The following is a 10,774-nucleotide window of genomic DNA, read 5'->3' on the forward strand; positions in this document are numbered from 1 at the left end:
CCCACGGCAGGGGGTGGAACGAGATGGTCATCTAGGTCTCTCCCACCCCAAACTATTCTGGGAATCTTTGATTCTGTAATCCTGGGATTCTGCGATTCCATGTTCCCGCCCCGCCCCTCTCGCCCCGCCCCTCTGACGCCGCTCCACGTCCGCGCCCCCAGCGCCGGCCGCCCATAAAGCGGGCGGCGGCGGCGGGCGGCTTTTCATGGAGCGCTGCGCGCCGCCGGCACCTGTCTCGATATTCCTTCCCCTTCCCTCTCTGCCTCCGTCGCCGCCCTTCACGGGACCGACGATGCGCGCTGTGGCGCTGATCGCCGCGCTGGCCGTGCTGGCAGGTGCGTGCGGGGCCAGCACGGGACGGGGCGGGATGAGGGGATGGCGCACCTGAGGGGCGGGACGGGGCACCCGACGGGAGGGGGGGGGGGCGGTCGCGCCTGAGGGGGGCCTGCGCGCGACGCGACCGTTGGCGGGGGGACGCTGAGGCGAGGGGTCTCGCGCCGCGGGCGGGAAGGTGCTGAGGCGAGTGAGGGACCCTGAGGGGACTCGGCTGGCGGTGGCTCCTTTGCCCCCTGCCCACGGCGCCGTTTCCCCTCCCTCTCAGCGAGCCGTCCGGCCGCCGGGTCCTCGCCCAACGCCACGGAGCCGCAGCGGCACGGGGAGCGGGAGCCCGAGAGCCGTGAGGGCGAGCCCGTGCCGGGTCCCGACTACGAGGAGGATGAGGAGGAGTACGAGGAGGCGCCGCCCGTCCACCAGTACATCGTGGACGACTTGATCCGAGGTGAGTCTGCGGCGCCGGGGCTGGGGTCTCGCGACTAACGAGCCCCAACTTAAGCTTTATTTCTCTTGTAAAGGCTGCTGCGCTTAGCTCGTGGAGTACGGAGCAAAAACGTGCTTGTGCTTGAAACTGCTGCTTTAGAAATAGCTGTCAGGGGTGGGAACTTAGCGCGAGTGTGCCCAGGGTGTGTGAAAGCTCCAGGTTAGTTGGTAACTTGCTGTGTGTAGCTTTACGTCTTGATAAACGTGACAGGAGGGTGCGGTGAGGTAGCAACCACCTGCTTAGTGTGGAAGCATCAGTGGCATTTAAAAGTCCTCTTTGACCTCCAGGTTTGTTTTACTCCAGGTTGTCCGTATTGCTCCAAGAATTTTCTGGGTGTTTTCTCATGGTGGCTTTTTTTGGGTTGGAGTCGACTGAAATGTCCTGGGAAAGCAGACACTTAAACTCCTTAAGTGGCTGCAGGAAAGTTTGTTAAGCAGCTTTAGAGCAATGCTTTACTGCCAATAGCTGTTGTGTGTATTTATTGTAATTTGCCCACTTACAGGGCTGTGAGTAGCCCAGCTGATTGTGGGGATGGGAGTATTTTGTTGTTTCTGGGCTAAGTGCAATTGCAATACAAGCCAGGTGTCTACAAGTGATTTGAACCTCAGTAGGTGTGAGTAGGCTGGTCCTGTTGCCTCCGGGGTGGATCTGAGTACTGCTTTTTCTGCGGGAACACTCTGGGACATGAATGAGACTAAAGAGGGGGGGGGGGGACCTTGCTCCAGAGGGCTAGTTCAGAGAATTTATGGACTTTTTGCTGAAATTTTTCATGAGGACCTCCAGGGGAAACAGGCTTGTCAGTGTTATCAAGCAGTTCAGCCTGTAAAACTGCTGGCTTGGGTGACTTAAGTGTTGTCTAACTGCACAGAAACCAGACTTGTTACCGAAGGTGGTTGGTTTGTAGACCAGCTCTTCTGCTTGGCATGAGGTTTATCTGTGGAGCCTCCAAGCTGTTATGATTCAGCTTGGGATGGCTTTCCTGGCCATGCAGCTTGCAGACAGGGACATGGAGATCAAGCTGACAAGCTGAGCCTGGGAGAGGGAGGAAGGGAAGCGGCCTCAATTATGAAAGCGCAAACCTAAAGATCAAGTTGGACGGGACAGAACAGGGGCCTCAGCTGTCGGGAGTGAGCTCACACTTCCAGGGACAGGAAACCTTGCTGCAGGAACAGTGCTCCTCGTTTACATATTAATATAGCTTATACCATTTTAATCAGACTTCTGGTTGCTGAAGGCATTTTTGCTTTTAAGTAACTTCAAGCCAGGCTTGTTGCCCTAGAAGTTAAAATGATCAGCTGTCTAGACAACAGTGAACTACACCTTGTTCCTTTGTGTGGGCTCTCAGCACCAGAAATACAGGGTTAGGAAGTAGTTAGATCCAGTTGTGCCCTATTGTGGTGATTGCCTGTGTGCATAGTGCTCTGGGTGAAATACTAATCACCCAGAAATGATTTTTGTTAGGTCTGCAGAGCACAAGAGGGAAATTGAAGTGTGTTGCAAATAGCTCGGCTGTTTCTAAGTCCTGTTCAAACTCTCCCGGGTAACTGTTATTCCTGAGTAGCAGCGTGTTGCTCTGAGAGGACTTGTGCCGTGGGTAGCAGCGACAGGGTGGGTTCTTCAGAAAAAACGTTCTTTGCCAATTCCCTCTAAAACCGCGCTATCGAACTTTGCTGCAGGGGGCAGCTCTGGAGCTTCTGACCCTAAGTGTCTGGCTCGTTCTCCTCAGTGAAGGGAAGATGATTGCCCTTTCTTAAATCCAAAGGCTACTAAGTCACCAGGATTTTAAACCACACTCTTCTAGAGGTTTGTCTTAATTGAGATAATGAGGGGCAGCAGTAAGCGGCAGAGCAAATAACCTGACTCTCACGGGCTCTCTTGCGTTCACTCCTTCCCTGCGCTTGGCATCTCTCACAAAGTAGAACTGGAAAGGAACTGTGTCCCACTGAGGACAGCAGTGCAGGTTGTTGGGGAGAAACAAGTATGCTAACCAGGATAGCAAGCTCTCCTGCCCTCAGCAAGTGCCAGCACTATCTAGCCAGTTACAATGCCTTTCATCACTGATGCAAATGGAGAGTTTAGAGCCATGGAGGCCATTAGCCTCGTATCTGAGTCGATATAAAGTTAGGGGGTGGCTTGGCTCAGCATCAGCTCTGTGTTCTTTACAGGCCTTTGCTTGAACCTGTGCATTGCACTCAGGCATATTGTGCTGTGAAATGCTGCGGTCCTTCATCTCTGCTGCACTTCATCTGTGGTGGCTGTCAGCTCATCTGTTCCTACTGCCTCTGCTCTGCATGGCACAGGACTTAAGGGTGGCAGAGTTGTGCTTTAATGAGCTGCTGAGCTTGCTGCCTTTGTGCTGGGTGTGAGATGCCCAGGTATATGCTCGCTTGCATCCCGTGCTTCCTGGTCACAGATTCTCTTGCAGTGACCGTTCTCCTTCCTCTCACCAAACTCTTTAATTCAGTTTTCTCAGAATTGTGCTTTTTAGCACTTGCATAGAGTCATCATGTCCTTTTTCCAGTTGAACCTGTGGTTAAACCCAAGCCTACAAAGAGGGGGGGTGAGAAGAGCGCTGGCAAATCAAGAAGGAAGAAAAACAGAGGCAGAAACAAGAAGAAAGGGACTCCCTGTGAAATGGAATACAAAAACTTTTGCATCCACGGAGAATGCATATACCTAGAACATCTCCAGATGGTGACCTGCAAGTAAGTTACTTGTTCCTTGTGAATTAGGTGTGATTGCCATGAGCCGGTGGCGTATGAGGGCTCAGAGGAAAAATCGGTGTCAACTTGGCATAAGTCCGTCTCCTGCCATATTTTGACTGAGAATCTTTCTGCCATGTAAATTAAGTGATGATGGAATCTGAGATGCATAACAAGCCACTGAACTCATCAGTTGGTCATAAACTCAAACCAAAAGAATGAAAAGGCGTGTCTTTCTGGAACATCACACCCAAACTAATCTCGACTTGTTGAAATGCTGACAAACCTTGTGCTAGAGCAGTGACTGCCTTTCATGAACACGCTGTGAAAGGAGCATCCTGAGATTCATGGGAAACTCGGAAGATGCCTAAGTCGGGTTTGATTGTGTGTGGGTGTCCTTGGCTCCAGACAGCACCAGAGCTGATAAGAACATGTGTTAATATTTACTTGCAGGTGTCATCAGGATTTTTTTGGTGAGCGCTGTGGTGAACAGTTCATGAAGACTCAAAGGAAGAATGATGTGGCAGACTACTCCAAGACTGTGTTGGTAGTGGTAGCTGTCCTGCTCTCAAGCATCAGCTTCATTACTGTACTTATCATTGTGATAGTGCAGTAAGTATTATCCTCCATGGTGTCTGTCTGCCTTAAGTGTGAGTGGGGCCTGTGCCCAATAACCCTGAAATGTGTGTGGCTCGTCGGAATTACCTCTGTGAAAAGCATCCAAAAGAGCTGAATTCTTATCCCAGCTCGGATAGGTCTGGAGAGCAGAAGCAAGGTCTGTGACCCTTGTATTGTATACCAAGAGCCCTTCTGCTCTTGCTACAAGCAGGATAGTTATAGTGCTGCACGACATCAGCAGGAAGCTGAGGAGCATTGATGCTGACACAGCAGTGCCTTCCCTAATCCCTGTGGAGAAGCCTGCAAGCAGCCATGTGACAGCCTGAGGCATGGCTGTTATCCAACAGCTGGGTACACAGCTGGAGGGAAGGAAATGGTGCTCTGAGAATCCGTCTATTAACGGAGGTTGCTGGGCTTTCAGTACTTAAACTTGGGAGAAAGCAAACAGGGAGACAAATGCTGTTGGTCCCAAATTCTGCTGGTTGTTAAGATGGAGGGAACAAGTATTCCAGCCAAAGCAGCTGGTGACAGTTCAGTGTGGTGGGTCATCAGAATCTGGGACTTTGTTGGAAATAAATTCAAAGAGCTTTTCTGGGGATGTGTTTCAAGCCATATATGAAACTGAGTATGAGAGCAGCCCTCCAGTTCTGCCACTGCAGCTCCAGCACTGTAGGCTTGGGATGCTACAGAAACTCAGAGGTTCAGTCTAATTTTAGATCTTGATGAGGTACCTCAACTGAATTGGGTACGTGCTGTACCCTTTCCTGCAATTCAGGAAACAAGGTGTGCGTTTGTCATTTCAGTGTTGCTTCATATTTAGCTCTGAACTTGAGGAATGCTGGGATGAACGCTTGCTCTCTGAACACTGCCTCATTCCTTGCTGCTAGGGGAGATAACCAGCTCTGTTAAGGGCAAGTGATCATCAGTAGTTTCTGGGGTGCATTTGCTTCATGTCAGGAACCCTCACAAGCTGGGAGGAGGAAAGCAATCGGGTCTCTGCAGCTGTTCACTAAAGCCACCAGGAAATCTGACACCCAGAAAGTCTGCTGGTGCTTTGCTCAGTCACAGCAATAAACTCTCTTCATTTTGCTCCCTAATCTGTCTTAAGCCAAGAAGCCCTGTCTCTGTGAGACTGCCAGTGTCTACCTTGGGGGCTTACTGATTTTGTCAGATACTGCTTGATGCTGAACGCTTAAAAACTGTCGTGAAAACCCCCTGGTGCCAAGAAGTTGCTTGAGGATTCAAAGAACATGAGTCTAAATGCTGCAGAGGATGTGGAGGCAGGTGACAGCGGGATGTGTGTCAGGGTTCCAAATCATCTCTAACATGCCGTAATTCCACAGGGTCAGGAAAAAGTGCCCTCAGTATGAAGAGAAAGAAGAAAGGAAAAAACTCCGACAAGAAAACAGAAATGGCCATGTTGGGGTGTAAATGGGGAGAAAGCAGGTATGAATGCTGACTTTAAATGCCTTTGAGCCCTTCCAGGCTGCAGTTACCTGTACGAGAATTGCATGCTTGTTTTGCAAAGCTAATAATTCGCTTTTAACACTCCAAGTACCTTGAAACACATAGGTTACATGTGAACAGCTGGCTTGGTTTTCTGCTTTCTCAAAACCACCTGAGTTGTGCAAGTTGTTCAACAGCTCTGTTAAATTTCTGACTGTTGTCTTAAAGGCCAAGTGAGGATAGGAAGCTGTACTGAGAAAAGGAGAGCTAAGAAGAAAGAGTCCTGAAAAGAGGCAGATTTATTGCAAGAAACAGGGGTAGACTTCCATCCTGGAAGATGGTGCTGCAGCCAAGTGAGTCGTGACCTATTGGAAGAGAAGTGCAGAGCATTTCCATGTCTTCTGTGCAAGGAGAGTGTCAGGAAGTTTCCGGTGCTTAGAAGCTGTAGAGCAAGACAAAGCTGCCAGCTGTGAGCACCACAGGTAACCTCTCAGTCAAGTTTCATGCTGTCATAGCAACTGAGGGCTAAAGTTCCTTGGCCTGCATGAATTGCTTCTGAGAGTGATCTAGTGGATTTTAATGAGCAGGCAAGTTAGTCTCTCTTGAGCCAAAGTATATCAAACAGCAGACTCAAGGAGCCTTACTGAATAGGAGTTATGCTACAGGCTGAAGGAGGAAGCCATAAAATACAGCCCTGAGAAGTTCTGGCAGAGCTGTGAAGCTTTGCTTTGCCATGTGTCAGCCATAGACATTTTCCAGCTTTTCCAGCGACAGTTGGAGGGTTTTGCTTAAAGCTTACTCATAGCTGAAGAGTATCTGGCAGAGTGTTCTCGGGTGTGTGCATGTCCTTCACCTACCTGCCTTGCTTGCAGGTTTGCCATGGTTCTAGCACAAAGTGCTTGTGTCTTGGGTGGTGATTAATGTGCCTGGTCTACCCCTTACAGAACAATTCTGAAGTGGCCATTGCCAACCTGCAGGGTACCTCTGGCTACCTGACACATCCACCTGGACACTGTGGGCTGGAGCTGTGGCCACTAAGCCCTGATTCATCAAGACAGAGGCTGCTCCAAGGAGATGCCAACAGGCCACTTGCTGCTGAATCGCTTGCTGGGGAGGACAGTTACTGCTGCATCTTGGCACAACCACGTGGAAGGAGCTGGCACTGTGGGGGACAGACCTGCTGTCAAGACCTGCAAGAGACTACTGCTACTGAGCCCTCCCTATCCCTGCTGGAGCTCCAGCCTCTGCTGTGGTGTGGATGGACTTTGCTCTCTTAGCAAGTCTCCTTTGGCAGCTCTAGCTCTAAGGGAGAGAGCCTGTTGCCGCTTTCAGGAGTGGATGGAGGGGAGAGAATTTTTTTTCTACCAAAGTGAAAAAGAGAAGAGGTTGGGATGGCTTCTCTCCCTAGACCTCAGTGGATAAATAACCCAATTCTTTTGTCACTGTGCTCCCTGTCAATACTGGCTTCCAAGAGCTTCATCTCTAGTTGTGACTTGTAGGGCGTTGGTGACAGATCTTTGTCAGCCTCATCTGGGTTCTGTTACTGTGTGTGTGGAAGTAACCCCTCAGAGTTCTGTAGGACTCGTGGTGTGAGTGGAGCTATCAGTTTGTGTGTGTGCTAGCCTGGGGTAAAATCAGTCTCCTCAGGATGCTGAGACAGTCAATGCAAGACCTGAAGTTTGTATCTGAAGGAAAAGATCCATGCTCAAACCAGCTGATAAGCTTGGACCCATGTGTTCTAAACACAAAGGTACTTCTGTTACCCAGGTACTTGTTGCTGCTTTAAGCAGTGCTTGAAGTATAAAATGCTTCACATCAGGTCCCATCAGTTAAACTTGACCAAGAACGTGTTCCTTTGAAGAATTAAATTCAGGCACTGGCACTCTGCAAGCAGTGGTCTCTTGTGCTTTACCTTCTGGTGCGAAGAAATCTTACCTCAATCTTTTCTGACCCAAGTGTCCTTGGTTTCTTAACTGTCCATGCAGTCTTGAGCACAGAGTATTATTTGAGTTCAGTTTCTTCTTGGAAGAGTGATTGTGTTCTGTATAAACAGAGCAGAGTTCTTCTGCACCATTAATTGTCAAGTCATATCTGTAAATGTGTAAATATTTATTACTGTATTTAATATTTAATGTTTCCATAACAAACTTATTTATTTTATAATTAAACTTTTTACATAACCTAATCATGGTAAGATTTTTTTCTTGCTCTTGGGAGTACATAGTAAACACTTGAAATTAGAGCCTGGTTTCTCCTCAAAGCAGGAATTTCAATGCTTAGGAGCACAAAGTAGGGCTGTGAGGAGCTTGTGTCAAGTCTGGGTGCTCTTACAAGAGTGCAAGGTGTTTGCTAACACGGTGTAGAAATGCAAGTGCCTGTTTCAGTAGGAAGTCCACTTCATTCACCTACAGAAGCATCTTCTACTTGCTGGACTCAGGAGAGGCTAAGTGAGCCATCTCACTGGAAGCAAAAGCTCAGACTGAAGGTTGAGCCAACAGGTATCCCTTTGCACTTGACTCCAGAGCTGGGAATATTGAATGGAGAGAGCCTTTCATCTCTGTGGTCGGAGAGAATTTGGACAGCGGCTTGAAACTTGGCCTTAAATGAGGGAAAGCAACATAGCCTCAGGCCAGTGACTCCCTAAGCAGAAAGGGAGCCTTGACCTCTACAGTCTGCTTGGAATTTCTTTTCCTCTCCTGTAGCTGTTAGTCCAACTGGGTGCTAATGTGCTCTTTAAGCACTTCTAGCAGTGAGCTGGGGTCTAAGTTCAGAGTTGCCTGAAAAAAAAATGAGTGTCAAGGGGTTGAGTTTGGCTTTCAAGTCACGGTTAAAAAGAAGGAGATAGAGAACTTTGTTTTGAGGCCCTTTTTTCATAAGTATCCTCAAGAGGTGTTGTTGGCTGTGGCGTAGCTTGAAGCAGAGCTAAGGAAATAGAAGGCAATTAGGAGCCAGGTTGTGTATCCACTGTAGGACTAGAGCTTAGTCCTGGCTGGAGCTGCTGAGATGCCTTGTCCTTGTCCTCCTGAGCTGGCCAAGGAGTTCCCAGGCTCTGAGAGCAGCCAGGACTGTCTGTAGCTGAGGTACAGGTAAACGTATTGCAACATCTCTTGGGAAGATTGCGAGACTTCATTCCAGGGAACTTGCTTCATTACCAAAGTAAACAGCACTTCTCCAAGCGGCTTTTCCACAGACATTGGCTATTAGAGCTCTGGCAAGAAAAGCTGTTTCTGTCAGTCCTGCCAAGCTTTTTGCTTTGGAGTAAACAAGCTCAATCTTGGTGGTAACCAAGCCATGGCCTAGTGAGACTGGGGATGGATTACAACTCCCTTTTGAAAGCCATGAGCCTCTTCTTCCAGAAACCTTTCTCTCTACAGTCTGTGTTTTGGGGGAAGCACCAGGTTTTCTATTTGTTAGGCTAAACCAATGCTAGTGTAGGCAATGGAGCTGCTCTCCCTCTTTCTCCCCCAGCTTGCAAGCCTGACAGGAGTGAAAATATGAGTGTAACTTGTCAATTCCATCTGTTGTGTACTTTTAATACTCTGATTACTGAGTGGACTGGAGGGTATTTTCCAAAAATTAGCGATTAGGAACTGGAAAGGCAACAGTGGAGGGCAGACTTCATAGAAGACTTGTTCCTTGCTAAGTGTTTATGTTACAGCCAGGTTTTCTGAGAGGTAGAGCAGCCAGCAGCTGCATTGCAAACAAGACTTGTGCTCTGGGTCAGTCACATCCAGCACTGCTGGATGGCTGGACTGACCAGTGCTCACTAGCAGAGCAGAGCTCTTGTGTGCCTGAGAGACGGTGCTGTCCTGTGCTGGGCAGGAAACTGCCCATGTTCCCTGTGGTGATTTGCTGAGCACTTCGAAATGCTTTCTGTGTTTGCTGTGTGTGAGAAATTTAGTGCAGGGGATTGAGGGCTCATCTGGCTGTCTAGGAATGGCACTGGTCTTTGTAAATCCAACACTGATGTGCATGAAAAAAGTTAAAATTCGCTTGGTTGTGTTTTAATCAATTATGAGTTCTCGCAAGAAGTGATGTATTTTTTCTACTTGAGCTGTGGCCCTGGCTAATAACAGCTTGCTGCTAGCTTCCTGATAGAATTGTGAGGCACAAGCACCATCCAGACATTACAGTGTCCAGTGGATTGGTTGCTTAAAAAAACCCACAACAGATGGGTGGAACTGTATGTCTGGAAGTCTCTTGCTGTCCAAGGATGCTGTGCTTTTATGGCAAGAATCTGATCTGCTGCAGGGCAAGGCCAAAGATAATTTTTATTGTGGATCCTGCACAGCCGGGTCTGCTCTTCAGGATGTACATCACCTGGCTTTTGACCTTCTCCCCTCACCCTGGAGTTACCTGTGTTTCCCTGAGCATGCCCGGGTTTCTGGTCCCACATGTTGTTAATAAGTTGTGCCTCCAGATTTTTCTTGACCTTCCATTGGCAATCTTCCTTTGACAGGAGAACATCTGCGTCCTTGTCACTTGTAGCTGCCTCAGCTGAGACCTGGAGGAGGAGCCTGATATTCTTGCACAATTCTGTGCACACAGGGCTGATTTGGCAAGGTATTTTCGATATCCAGATCAGTATCCAGGGATAATGTGATGGTCATGTGTGCTTGCACAATTCCTTCCTCTTTCCTGAATGTTTTGTTCTCCATGACTGTTGTAGAAAGAACGACAGCTTGTCACGTTGGTGTGCTCTGTTGTGTATTTATGGGGCTTTTCAGTGTTTTGCGGTTGTCCATGATCAGAGCAGCTTCCTGTCTACTTTAGGACTTCACTTCCCTGCTGCTGCCCTCCTCCCAGCATGCCCCTGTTCCCTCTGGGCAGTAGCAGATGGTACTTTGAATTTAAGAAGTTTTCTTTTCCGTGGTAAATCCAGATATACATGGACATCTTTGAAGGTGTTTGTACTGACTGGCCACAAGTAGAGGTTGTGCAGCAGTTTGCCTCATCCACCTTTGAGTTGTTTGATGCCCTCTCCAGTAACTGCAGTTAGTGGAGTAATTGGTGTAAAGGTTTGAGTTATTAAAATACCTTTGGGCATTTTTTATAGCAGCGTTCTTACCTGGCCTGTTAGCGCTGCCGATACTTCGGTGACCTACCTGAGCAGGCAGGTCTGAAATCAAGGCTGTGAACTGGGACATGTGCTTGCCTCTCCTTGAAGAGGTTTTCCCAATGCCCTCGTGGT

At 48.6% G+C, this 10,774-nt stretch overlaps 1 protein-coding gene across 1 annotated transcript; it reads left to right on the forward strand.

Annotated features, from left to right (window-relative positions):
* The first annotated feature begins 216 nt into the window (after positions 1 to 216).
* On the forward strand, positions 217 to 7,762 carry AREG (amphiregulin). The gene is made up of 6 exons (XM_027669754.1): positions 217 to 335; positions 602 to 778; positions 3,339 to 3,522; positions 3,973 to 4,131; positions 5,481 to 5,583; positions 6,528 to 7,762. Exons 1-5 carry the CDS (start codon positions 293 to 295, stop codon positions 5,566 to 5,568), a joined length of 651 nt encoding a protein of 216 aa, XP_027525555.1. The 5' UTR covers positions 217 to 292; the 3' UTR covers positions 5,569 to 5,583; positions 6,528 to 7,762.
* Positions 7,763 to 10,774: the final 3,012 nt, after the last annotated feature.

Source organism: Corapipo altera, unplaced genomic scaffold, assembly GCF_003945725.1.
Source record: "Corapipo altera isolate COAL_440 unplaced genomic scaffold, ASM394572v1 61295, whole genome shotgun sequence".
Taxonomy (NCBI): Eukaryota; Metazoa; Chordata; class Aves; order Passeriformes; family Pipridae; genus Corapipo; species Corapipo altera.

Excerpts from the sequence above, each read along its gene's own strand:
- AREG (XM_027669754.1), top strand. The coding sequence starts at position 293 with ATGCGCGCTGTGGCGCTGATCGCCGCGCTGGCCGTGCTGGCAG. Across the intron at positions 779-3,338 it reads CGTGGACGACTTGATCCGAG|TTGAACCTGTGGTTAAACCC; the intron begins GTGAGTCTGCGG and ends TCCTTTTTCCAG. Across the intron at positions 3,523-3,972 it reads CTCCAGATGGTGACCTGCAA|GTGTCATCAGGATTTTTTTG; the intron begins GTAAGTTACTTG and ends ATTTACTTGCAG.